This window comes from Mustela nivalis, assembly GCF_964662115.1.
Source record: "Mustela nivalis genome assembly, chromosome: 18".
Taxonomy (NCBI): Eukaryota; Metazoa; Chordata; class Mammalia; order Carnivora; family Mustelidae; genus Mustela; species Mustela nivalis.
The window spans coordinates 12,892,738-12,906,271 of record NC_139037.1 but is presented as its reverse complement, the minus strand read 5'-3'; the positions used below and the strand labels follow the sequence as shown (position 1 = coordinate 12,906,271).

Below are 13,534 nucleotides of genomic sequence, written 5' to 3'. Positions count from 1 at the left end.
AGGGGGAAGAATCTCAAGCAGACTCTGGGCTGAGCGTGGAGCCTGATGTGAGGCTGGATCTCAGGACGCTGAGATCATTGCCTGAGCCGAAATTAAGAGTCAGATGCTGAACCAACCGAGCCACCTGGGTGCCTCTTCATCACACTGTTTTTTAATGATTCTTTTCATGGTTTTCAGGAAGGTGATGTCTGGCCTAACTCATCAGCTGAAATCACGGTGTACTTTAATCCTCTGGAAGCCAGGCTCTACCAGCAGACAGTTTACTGTGACATTTCAGGTAAAGACTTTCTCTATGCAGCAAACTTTATGTGGCAAAACCAAGTGCCCAGAGCATCAAATGGGGGTGCCTCTGTGTGTGTGTGTGTGTGTGTTTGGACTATAGGAAGTGCATTGATATCAATAGAGGAATAACAGAGTCAAGTCACGCACTTCTCATTTTATTCTAGAATAGATCAGACTTTGCAGACTTTGAAGTACATTATAACTGTGGTGTGGTCAGAGCAAGGGGGGACGGGAAACCATGGATCTGGGTTTCCTCTTGATTTTTAGAGCCGTAGCAATATTACTTGACACAAATTTTCAGAATTTTATTTTTTGTTCTTTTTATAATATTTGGCTATTTAGTTTTTCCTTTTTGAGCTTCAAATCAAAATAATGCATGCCAAGGAGGATGGAAAGGCAGCCTGGCAGTGGCCAGAATCAGCACGGGGGAGGTACAAGGAGGGGGGCAACTTGGTAGCTTCAGAAGATTGGATTCAGAGAGAAGAGTTAAACAAAAAAGTAATAAGGATAACAAGAGCCAGAATTATTTTTCTCCCTTGGAGGAGGCAGAAAGATATATATATATATTTTCCATATATATGAGAAGTCTTTGGTATTGGAACAGAATTGGAGTTATCACTATGAACCCATGGTTGCTATGCACAGATATAGAATATATATGTAAATGTGGATATATGTTTATGTATATTTCCTACCTATGAACACTGAGAGGTCCTGGCAGCTTTGAGATCCTAGTAGCAGTGAGAACTCCTCACACCCAAAGCTTGGTTTCTGAATCCCAATCTCTTCTAAGAGGGACTTTTTCCAGGACTAAGGCAGGGAAAGAACAAGATGAGCCTTGAACACCCTTTCATATTGGAAACTAAGGAAATGCTCAAAGAATGACAGGGACATGTCAAAATGATACGGAAACCAGCAAAGGGACTCCCACTGACCAAATCTGGAACAAGTGAAGAATCAAGAAAATAATGATACTAATAGATTATAATCCGCTGAATAAATAGGAATCTATGGACCCACTAAATAAAAATTTACTGTTGGGTAATCATGGTAATTATCAGTGCAGGTAAAAAAAAACATTCTTAAGATTTAATGGCCCTCAAAATATCCTACCTTAAAATACTTATTAACTATAAAGGGGAGAAATTTAACTTTACAATGAAGAAGTCTGGGAAATGTTATTTTAATTAAGACCAGCAGTAATGTGGCAGGTCAACCTCATGGACTACTCACTAGGATACCATCAGACCACAGGATCTCTTCAATGCTATTAGGGCCAAAATATCTAATATGAGTCTAATTGTGGGGAAACATTAGACTAACCCAGATTGGAGAACAGAACAAAATTATCAGCCTGTAATCCTCGAAGACATCAAGCTCACGAAAGTCAAGAAAAGACCGAACTATCCTAGATTGAGGGAGACTCAAGAGACACATCTGGGTGTAACACGTGAGTGTGGGCTGGATCCTTTGCTATAAAGCAGATTATTGGGTAAAGGGTGTATGGAAGTTCTTTGTACTACTCTGGAAACTTCTCTGTTTTAAAAAAATGTCTCAGAATTCTTTTTAAAAGGCTGGTGCTGATAAATATGCAAAACAATTAGATAGCAAGATTAAAAAGTTAACTAGTAGTCTATTTCTCCAGTGTTACTTTTAAGAAGCACTTCTAGATGTTTCTTGCAGGGGTAATTTTCCTTGCTAGTTCTATGCTTAAATTGATTGCTATTTGTTGATTTATCAACTTCAGATACTACATGTGAGTCCCCACTACGAAAGACAAGAATTTAATTCACATATGATCTCATTGTCCCCCTGGCTGGCCTTATTGAGTTGTAATTTACATGCTGTGAAATTCACCCTATTTTGGTGTACAGTCCTATAAACTTTGACAAACCTAAACATTCATGTAATGGCACCAAAATAAAGAGACAGAATATCTCCATGATACCATAATGTTTCCTCAGGCCACTTGGCATGCAGTCCCATTCCCCTATCTCAGCCCCTGGCAACCCAGTTATTTTTATTATATTTTATTTTATGAGTTTTATTTATAGTCTTAAATAATATACTTAAAACTGTATCTTTGTGCCACCAACTCTACAGTATTTCTTGACGTGTCAGAGCATTGGGACGCCTTACCTGCCCTCTGCCCTTCCACCCTGTTTCTCTCTCTTACCTTCTGTCATTTGTTTTACTTTCATAGTAGAATTGTTGGTAACCATATTTAAGGTCTCTGTTTTGTCTACATGAGTTTTATACACTGAAGGGCTCAATTTATTTCCAGGATTACATTTTGCTCTCCATTGGTTGAATGTTCTGACCTCTGTTGGTGGATGTTAACCGCTCAAAGAATTCCCCTAAGGTCTGTCTGTGTCAAGTAGTTTCTCTTTCTTCGTTGTCCATCAGTTTTCACCATTGTGCTCCATTTTATCTTACTCCATCATTGAATCGACTCTTCCATGCAGGTTTTGGGTTCCCCCCGCCCTGACCAATATTTCTAATTTTTCATTTCTTCACTCTCGTCTAATTGTAGAATGTGTGCTCTTCTTTTCCTTGAAGACATTTTTTCTCAGAGCCTACCAGCTTCTCATTCTAAATCAGATCGACCACCTCCTACACATTTGTTACTCAGGAATTTTTAAAGTTTCTATGTGTGTTCCATTATAACTTTTTACTCTCACTTTGCTAGAGTAGATTCCTCAGAAAGGGTCTATAGGAGGGAAACTTTGATCCTTGAATGCCTGTTAATGTCTCACCCTCCATATTCACTTGATAGCCTGGCTGATATTTCTAGGTTCAAAGTAATCTCTCCTCAGAAGGTTGAAGACATTGTGCCAACTTTATGGTATAAGTCCAGAAGTCTGAAGTCACCTAATTCACATTCCTTGGTGGTTGGCCTGTTATTTCTGTCTCAGTGTTTTCTAGAGTTTTCTTTTTGTACTTGAGGTCTGAAATGCCATGAAGCCATATCCAAGAGTGAGTTTTATAATTTATCCTCCTCAGCTTTCTGTGGGCCATTAGAGTCTGCTTCCTCATGTGTTACTTCAGTTCTGGGAAATTGTATTTTTTTTTTAATGTACTTTCCTCCATTATTTTTCGTTTTATTCTTCTGAAACTCTTAACAGTCTGGTATTAGACCTACAGGATTGATCATCTGTTCTCAAAGAACCAGATTTTAATCAAACATGAGTAATATATGACATTAAATGCCATTTAATGCTATTAGATAAGGGTGCCAAGAGATATATTTATTTGTCAGAAAATTCAGGTAGAAAGTACCATGCAGTCATAGGGATCCTTCTAGTGCTTTCTGGTCCATGATTGTCCTTTGTGTATAAGAAGGAGAAAACGGGTTCAATTTTCAGAGTGGTTAGTGCTTCTTACCCCTCCTGTGTAACATGCAGGTCTCCCAGGATGTACAGCTGTGGTGGCTATTTTAATGATAAAATAGTAAGTGGTGAGAGAGCAGCAGGCGTACATAATCGCTAGCAGCTTCAAGTGCAAAAATCCCACTGTTCTGCTCTACCTAGCATCTTTTTAGTCTGCATCTACATAGTCCCTTTTCTCTGTGTATCGAGGGGCCAGGCAGCGCAAGAACAATGCAGAAGGATGGGCTGGCTGCCTAAGTCAAGACTCTGCTGCCCTCCTCCTCCCCCAAGTATTGTGTCCCTTCCTGACGATGGTCCCCTCATCTTCCCTGCAAGTAACCACCACTTTGCTTTTTAGGATAGTTATTTTTGTTTGTATAAGTTCACTGCCTATGTGTTTATGTCTAAGCAGAACAGTATGATTTTGCTGGTTTAAAAAATGTATGTATTGAAACTACACTCTGTGTCTAATGCTGTTAGCACTGGGAATATAAAGCCCTCAGTAAACATTGATTAAATGGGATTAAATGGATGAGCAATTACATTAAAAAAATGAATGAATGAATGAATGAATCCTAATTTGATCTTGTCTTTGATCTTGGTCTTTCCCTTGTCCATGAATGCAAGATTCTCAAGATGGCCCCAGAATGAATGCAGGATGGACTAGGAGTTTCAGGATTGACATAAATCTGTTTCCACACTTCAAGCCAGCATCCTTTATCCCAGATTCTTAACGGGTCTGGAGGAAATGTTGGTACAGCAGTGTTCAGGCAGAGGCTGGAAATGCTCCAGTGTCCCCCATGCCACAGGTGGTGGGACCTCCCTCCCAGCTCTGACTCCCCCGGGATGTCGTGCTTGGCCATGTTCCAGGGGGTTGGCTGCTCTCCAGGAGGTTCCCAAACATTACATAACTAGTTGTATTCATCTATTGTTGTGTTTGCAATTCTGAATTCTGCCACAGAATTCACATCCTGGATAAACTGAATAGTATAATTTTCCATCTGCATGACATTCTTCTTTATTTTGTTAGTGGTTTATTAAAAGACATGATTGCCAGAGAAGGGTTTTGTTTACATTGTAATTCCATATTATCTTCCTTGTAAATTCCATGTAATTCTCTGTCTTTTCAAGGGCTGGTGATGATTCCTTAGTATTATCTTCAAAGAGCTGGTAAAACCTCCTGGTTTTAGGTCACTGAGAAATGCTTCTTAGGCAGATAGAAAAAGCCCTTTCCCTTGTTTTGTTTTGCTTTGCTTTTGTTTTTTAACGCACTTTGAGCATATAGAAGCAAATACGTACAACTATGCTTCCCCCTTGTGCCTTTATTACATAAACGATAGCATACTTTACACAGTGATTCTGACACTGCTTTTTAAATATTTCTTGCAGATTATTCCATTAACACTAAAGAAAAAGAGTCGTTCTCTTTCATGATCATATAGGAATCCTTTGTTCATGGTGATCTGTCTCAGCAGCAACAGGGAACTAATACACATACATATATATTGTCATTACAAGACAAATATTATGTAGCTGCTACCAAGATCCAGAATAGAATATTTCCAGTTCCAAGAAGCTCCCTGTGTGTCCTTCCCAGTGACACTCCCCTCACCCTAAACTCCCCCTGGGATAATCACCATTCTGTCCTTTATGGTCATTATTTCATTGCTTCTATTTATAGTTTTTACCCCAAAGAATGTGCACATAAATCATGAAATTTGGTACTACCTGTTTTGGAAACATACGCATCAGTCTGCACATTTGGAATCAGTCTGCACATCTTATCCATGTTGTTGCTTGTAGCCCTGGTTGTATTTCACTTTCAATGCTGTGTAGTATTCTTTCCCGGAAATACACATTCAGAGACAGGAAGTAGCGGGAAGGCCCTTGTCATTGGTCTTGAAAGAAGCCTCTTGACACACATGAAATGTAACCCACATCTCCAGCTGCAACTTTTTTTTTTCTTTTGCAAGCTTTTATATCTAGGGATCACGAGTACAAAGATGTACAAAACCAGATTCTTTGTCCTCAGTAAGCTTAGCAATGAGGGAGGAAACTGACAAGTAAACCAACACTTACATTGCAGTGCTGTCCAGGGAATGAGTGTGTAATAGGAGAGGGTACGAGGCACACAGCCCAGTCTGGAGTTTTCAGGGAAGGGTCCCCAGTGAAAGTGACCCTTTGAAGTATTCATTAGTCCAGGAAAAAAATGATGTGGGGCTGGGAACCCTTTGTGCAAGTACATGGCAAGAGCCTGAAAAGGCAAAGAATTGCAAATTCTTAGCATGTGGCTGTGGGAGAGACAGAGACTGGGCTGGGAGAGGTGGGGGCAGGAGATGGGGCTGGAGGCTTGAGGAGTAGGTAGCTCAGGGAAGGCTGCCCTTGACTGCTGCACTAAGAGCCTTGGAATTGCTCCTGACTGTAGTCGGGAAACATGGAAAGGCTCTAAGCAAGGGAGGGACCTGTTTATATCTGAACCCAGGTAATATAACATCACTATAATCTTTCTGGCTCACCTGAAACTGAAATTTTTTCTTCATTGAAATTTTCAAATTTTCTTAGAAGTAGTTAAACTATGTTAGATATAAAGACTTGCTGATGGGACCATCAAGCTGTGGCTTGAAACTACTTCCTATCTGTCTTGACTTTCCAATGTAATGTGGAAATTCCTAATCTAATCATGAAGATTACCTTTAAAAAAAAAAACTCAACGGGAAACCGCACATATTTGGTTTGGATCACCATATGGGAACTTCAAAGGAAGCAACACTTACTGATTTAAACTGTGAAATATATTGCTAGATAACATCGTTAGTGGGTACTTCAGAGTCAAATGCGAAAAAGCAGCATGGTGGAAAGGATGCCAGATGTACCTGCTTCCTTTCAGGACCTAATTAAAATGAAACTGGAGTGTCCATTTTCGTCCTGTCCATCAGAAGTGGAATCTGAATTGTTAGCACAATTTAGAGCTTTTGATCTTTATCCTAACTGAACTAAAGAATGGACACTTAGGAGAGAGAAATGTTGAAAACACTTTTGAGTTTTCAGAGTGATAATTAAGTAATGCTCTACATATTTGTAGGGTTTCTTCCTCAAAACTCATCAGACTGCCACCTCATAATAATATAAGGTTTCTTGGTCCTATGAATGAGAAATTATCTTCTTCATCAACTACACTATTTACTTTAAGTTATATGTTCAGTTATCGAAGATTTCAAAAATAAAGAACACAAGGAATAATATCTAAGTATCTTTGTACACATACCCAGATTTAGGAAAACTTGAACAAATGGGAAGGTCTGTTGATGCTTTTTTGGTCAGGAAAGTCAACAGCATAAATAGGCCAGCTCTTGTAAATATAATGTAATCCCAATGGTAACATCAAACTTTTTTTTTCTTTTTTTTAAAATTAGGTTGATTCCAAAGTTCTTATGGAGGAAATAAATGAACTAAAATTGCTCAGAAAATTCAGAAAAACAAGAATAATGTGGGAGGACTGGCCCCACCATATGTTAAAACTTATTTAAAATCTATAATAAGTACAATTGGATGGTTCTGGAACATGAAAAGAAAGAAGCTATTGAATCAATAGTCATTCTTTCATCCTTATCCATCATCAGCAGCAGCAGCAACAGCAGCATGCCCTAATCCGCTAAGCCCTCCCCTCCCCCCAAGCCTCATTTCCCAATGTCCTTGGTGTGTGAGCAAAATAAGAACCCTGATTTATTTAAGCTACTTTGTTCATCTTTTGCTGAGTAACAAACCACCCTAAATTTAGTGGCTTAACACAACCAGCAGCCATTTCTTTTGCTCATAGATGTGTAGTTTGGTCGGGATTCCGCAAGGACGGCTCCTCCTTGCTCTACCTGGGGACAGCTGGACAGGCCAGAAGGTGAAGGCTGGTATCATTTTACAGCTCACCCACCTACTTGTCTAGCAGTTAATTGTGGATGTTGGCAGGGACCTCACCAGGTTCTGCTTCCCTGGATCTCCTGTCCACGGCCTCTCCATGAGGCTGCTTGCTTGTAGCATGGACAACAGACTAGATTGTTGATGTAGGAAATCTGCTGCAGTCTAATTGTTGTTTCCTTAAGTGACCCGTCTCCTGTGTCAGAGTGACACCCAGAATTACTTCATCCTTTGGTATTCTGCAGTTTCATTGCGATGGATTTGCTTTTGTTTATCCTACTTAGGTTCTTGGTCTGCTTCCTCAGTCCAAGCATCTTTGATCACTCCTGGAATTTCTCAGCAATTATCGCTTCAATATTTTTTTCTCTCATAATCTCAGGTTTCTTTTTCTGGAAAATCTTTCAGATATTATGTCTTTCCCATGGAATCACTATGTCTTCTAACATCTTCGTTACATTTTTTATTTCTTTGTTTCTCTTTGATATATCCTGAGTATTTTTCTAAGAGCTTCCTCTCAGTGGACTAATTCTTGAGCATTTTCTACTCTTTGGTATTCATCTGTTCAGTTTTTAATTCCATCAACTTGGTTTTTCAGTTTTAGAAGTAATGTATCATTTTAATACTTTCATTTTTTTCTCCTTCATGATGGTTTCTTTTTCTTTATTTGCCTCTTGAAAGATTTTAAGAATGCAGTGTTACAGTTTCTTTATGAGTTTTCCATTATCTCCAACTCTTGGGGTGTTGATTTGCATGTTTATAGTAAATGCTTTCCTCTTACTGGATTGTTTCGTCAGATGGCTTGAAATGTTTGCATTGTAAGCCCATCTTGAGCACATGTTGTGAACTGAATATTTGTGTTCTCCCAAAATCCGTAGGTTGAAACTTCATCCTCTGTATGATGTTTTTTTGGAGGTGGGACCTTTAGGGTGATTAGGTGGTGAGGGCAGAGACCTCATGATTGGGATTGGTGTCCTTATAAAGGAGACCCCTCAGCACTCTTTCCTCCATGTGAGGACAGTGTGAAAAGATGGCTCTCCCCAGACACTGAATCTACTGCCACCTTGGTCTTGGAATTTCCAGCTTCCAGAACTGTGAAAAATAAATATTTGTTGTTTAAGCCACCCAGTCTCTGGTATTTTTGTTAGAGAAGTCCAAACAGATGAAGACAACGTGGCTATTGGTTCATGGAAGTATTCTTTCACAGCATTTTTCAAGATCCTCCGTCTATTATTTTCTCAGCTTCTGGCTCTTTTACCTATCATCTAGGGTAAATTTGGATTCCATATCTGTACTTGAGACTTTCATTTCTCATAGGAACCTCTGTCCACTATTGAGAGATCTACCTAAATGACAATTTTCATAACTGCTTCCCTAGACCAATAGATAGAATTTTTCTTCTTGTTTCCTTTCCAGAAAAAGTATCCTTTCCAAGGTCCTATATTTTTGCAAGGATCTAAGTTCAGGTCCTTATTCCTGCAGGCCAAATGTCCTGTTTTTGTGAGGGTGTTAAAACTGAAGCCACTAGACCATAAGACCTTTATGAACTTTACAAATCTCCAAATTCTTTTCTCATTTCTGTCACCTGGTATTTTCCTTTCTTCCTTTTGAGCTCGGATAAGTATTAAAAATACATATTTGTCATATTTTTAATAAAGCTTTTTTAAAAATTTGAAATAGAGGATTGGACTGAATCTGCTTACTGTGCTATGTTTCAGAAGTTAACATGGTTAACAATGTTCATGTTTCTTGAGGAAACATCCCCAGAGAACCTGCATAGACTTACTCTGGCTGATCATTAACAATGGAGATCCTTGGGTTTCATCTATGTTTTATTGGATCAAAATCTGTGGAAATTGTGTTAGAGAATATCTGTCTTAAATGAAGGCCAAAAAGTGTGTGGCAAGGTTACAGGATACAGGATCTATGTAGAGAAAATCAATTGTGTTTCTGTACATTGAATAATGGGAAATTGACATTTAAAAAAGCAATATCATTACAATAGCATTAAAAAATCCTAAATACTTAAAGATAAATTTGACAAGAGATGTGTAAGATCTCTATACAGAAAATCACAAAACATTGCTGAGAGAAATTAAATAAATGGAGAACTATACCTTGTTAAAAAGTGAGTAAATTCAATATTAAGATGTTATTTCTTCCTCATGTTTATCTATAGATTCAGTGCCATCCAAACAGAAATTCTAGCTGGTGTGTGTGTGTGTGTGTGTGTGTGTGTGTAGATATTGAGAGGCTGATTCTCAAATTCATATAGAAATGCAAAGAGTCTAGAATAGCGAAAACAATTTTGGACAAGAACAAAACTGGAAGGCTACTACTACCCGATTTCAAGACCATTTTTAAGCTGCAGTAGTGAAGGTAATCTTGGATAATCTCCCCATTTCAGAATTCTTAACTTAATCACATATTTTGCCATATAAGGTAATATTCACTCTTTTGCCATATAAGGTAATATTTACTGTAATTAGGACACTGACCATCTTTGGAGGCCATTATTCAGTCTACCAAAGCTGCCGTGTGGATGCCCAGTTGTTTTGGCCCTATATAATCTAGTCCATCTTCCTGTGTTGACATTCAGCCCCTGCTCTGTCATAAAGTAAATTCACATAGATGTGTACATTTATTCTGAGTTCTGAGTTGTTTTCACTGTCATTTTGCACCTTTTACCCCAATACCACATTATCTTAATTACAATAGCTTTATAATAGATCTTAATATATCAAGGGGCAAGTCGTTCTTGTTTTTTCCTTTTAAAGAATGTCTTGCTTGTTATTGTCCCTTTGATTTTACATTTAAATTTTATGATCATCCTGTTAAATTCCACCAAATTCTGCCTGCCAGCATTTTGTTTTAACAGAGCATTGAAATTACAGATATAGATCTGTTGGAGGAAAATTGACAATTTTATGACACTGAGTCTTCCTTTTCAAGAACATATCCTAGCTCTCCATTATTTAGATCTTTATTAATATATTACAATAAAGTTTTATGATTTTTCCCTTGAAGATTTTAAGTATGTATTGTTAGATTTATTTGAGGTACTTTATATTTTTATTGCTATTATAAATTGTGTCTTGAAAATTAATTTTGATTGTTGCTGTATGTAGAAATGCAGTTGACTTTTGAATATTGACTTGGTTACCATCACTGTAACTCTATCTTATTAATTTTTAAAAGTTGTTTATAGATTCTTTAGGATTTTCCAGGTAGACAGTCCCCAAATATGTGAATAATGGTAGCTTGCTCTCCCTAGTTATACGCTCCTCCTTCTTTCTTGTCTTACTGCATAGGAATGGAGCTCAAGTATAATATTGGACATCTAAGATAGCCAGCAAATTTCTGAGAACTAGTTACATTTCCTGGAATTTAATGCAGTGTGATCTCTTGCATTCAGGGACTTCAGGGCTGTTGAAGGAGGTTCTGCAGTACATCTCTCTGCTGCTTGTGTGAAACCAAGACACTGTAACCAGAGATGGGAAACTTACCTATTTTAAAAAACATAATAATATTTGGCTCTTCTAACAAAGACTTTGTCATTAGAGCTTACTAGTTCCTTCAGTTTTGTCCCTCTTACTGTCTTTTGCTAAGACAAGACAAATCCCTGCTTCATAAATCTTGCAGGAAAGTAGCATTTGTAATACAACCTTAAAATTTAGACTAACTATTGCAAAAGCAAGGCTGGTTATCACTTGTACTTCCGTTCTGTTCTGGCTAGCTACAAATAAGACAATATCCTTTGAAGTAATTAATAATTCCCAAAGAAACATTGGCTCACTGCTTTATTATAACACAACTCCTTTTTTTTTGTTGTTATTATTATTAAGGAAAGCAGTCAGGGTAACAGATGGGGAAAGCTTTAAGCCTGACAGTTATAAATAGTCTGGCTGTTTATTCCACAATATATTTGCAATTCTCTTTCTTTGCCATTCTGAAAGTTGGATCCCTGTCAAAATACTTTTCTCTTGACCAAGGATTACAAATCATTGCCAGTAGATTAGAACTCTAAAATAATAGATGAAGTTGATGAGGGCCTCTGAAAATTTTACTTATATTTTAGAGGATTGTCAGCACAAACACCTCATCTTCAGAGAAGGATCTGTTTTCCAGGGATCAGATGGATTGGGGGAACTCTTTGAATGAATCAGCTGTCCCAAGTATTGCTAAGATTGCTCTTGTTTCTTATAATCAAAGAAACAGTTGCCTAATGATCACTGTGTTGTCATGCACTAGAGGGGACACAGAGACAGTTAACTCCTGACTAAAAAGACAGGCATAGAGAGCATTAGTTAAGTAGCAACAAAAGACTGGAACATGAAGTGATACAAGGCATTATATTGATGATATTGTAAGTTAGAAATATGATTTGGTTGTTGAAAGCACACTTGCTGTCATACTAAACATTACATCCAACCGATCATCAGAGTCTTTTTAGTGTCAAAATGTTACACACAGAGCAAATATATTATTTTTGCTTAAAGAGCTTTAAATGGTGTAAATTTAAGGATAATCTATCAAATTATCAAAGACTTTCAAAAATGGCAATATACCCACTGTCAGGGAGGGTATGGAGAGATAGAAATCTTTAAATACTGTTGGTGTTGGTGTACAAATTCCTACACCCATTCTGGAGGGCAATATGGCCATAACTATCAAAATGTTAAATGTGCATCTCTTTGTTCTGGCAATTCTATTTCCATTAATGGTGGGCTAGACAATTTGGTTTCTCTCTTCCCTCCCCCATCTCCCTCTAAAAACAAGTAGAAGAACAAGGCAAAATATTTTCAAAGCCTTTTTTTGAAGGCAAAAAGAGAACTACCACTACAGTGAGAATTACAGGGCTAAGACCCAAGAGAAGAAGGAAACCAAGACAATCAGACTGTGGGGGTCACTTTATCCTCAGCAATCCCACCTTTTTGGTAGATATCACAGCGAAGATGAAGTTCAGTAGAGTTAGGGAAGAAACGTAGGATTTCATGGGATGCCCAAGGAGAAAGGGCTCTAGTAACCTCCTAAACTGCAGGATGGGACCCAGGGAAGTGAGGACTGGAAATGTACCGATCCTCACAATGCCTGAAGCTCAGCTTCGGTTTCTTCTTCAGTTATCAATTTGATTACAACAGTTCTTCTTCACTGGGATTCCAGGAGATAATCTCTAATGTTCTAAGGCATCAGTTGTATATGAGGAATTAACATCTCCTTTATATCTAGGCCAGATAGTACTAGCTATATACCCTTCTTGGAAAAATCGAAAAGCTAGTTACTCAAATGACTTGGTACAGGGATTAATTCTCTGCCAGAATCTTAGCTGAGAGTGGTAAGATTAGAAAATTCTAATGCTCCCTAGATACCAGCCAGAAGCTAGAGGAAGATAATATCTTTTCAGGGCTTCAAATGACCACTCCATCATTATATACGCTGACCAGCACTCAGTCAAAAATAACCACGCATATCAGGAGACAACACAGTCTGATAGAACACCAAGATAAACAATAGAAATGCCATAGAGAGCCAGAAAGTAGAACTATTTGGCATATTTTGTGTGTGTATGTCAAAAAGATTTTCAGTGTTCTTTTTTAAAAATGATTGAGAAGAGGCCTGGAAACTCTAAAAAATCTAATGGGAAGTCTGGAACTGAAAAGTTATAATGACAAATTAAGAACTTAATAGAATTGAATAGACCATTAGGTACAGCCAGAGATAAATTTTATAAACTGGAAATTAAATAATTCTAAAGAAAATACCCATACTGAAGCATACAGAGACAAAATATAGAAAAGAGCATCAGAGCTGAAGAGGATGTAGCAAAATTTTATCTATCTGGATGAAAAGAAGTGGGAAAATGGAGCTTAGGCAATATTTGAAGATGTAATGATTGAACATTTTCCAAAAACTGATGAATGGCATTCATCTATAGATTCAAGAAGCGCTACAAAGCCCAAGAAGGATACATGCAAACC

General features: G+C 37.9%; 1 protein-coding gene across 6 annotated transcripts in view; it reads left to right on the top strand.

The window, feature by feature from the left end:
* The window catches only part of HYDIN (HYDIN axonemal central pair apparatus protein), a 381,505-nt gene that overhangs the window by 158,189 nt on the left and 209,782 nt on the right, over positions 1-13,534 (top strand). For all 6 annotated transcript variants that reach the window (XM_082712191.1, XM_082712193.1, XM_082712188.1 and 3 more), the window contains one exon: positions 178-277. In XM_082712191.1, coding sequence (XP_082568317.1) covers positions 178-277 — 100 coding nt within the window. The remainder of the gene's footprint in view (positions 1-177; positions 278-13,534) is intronic.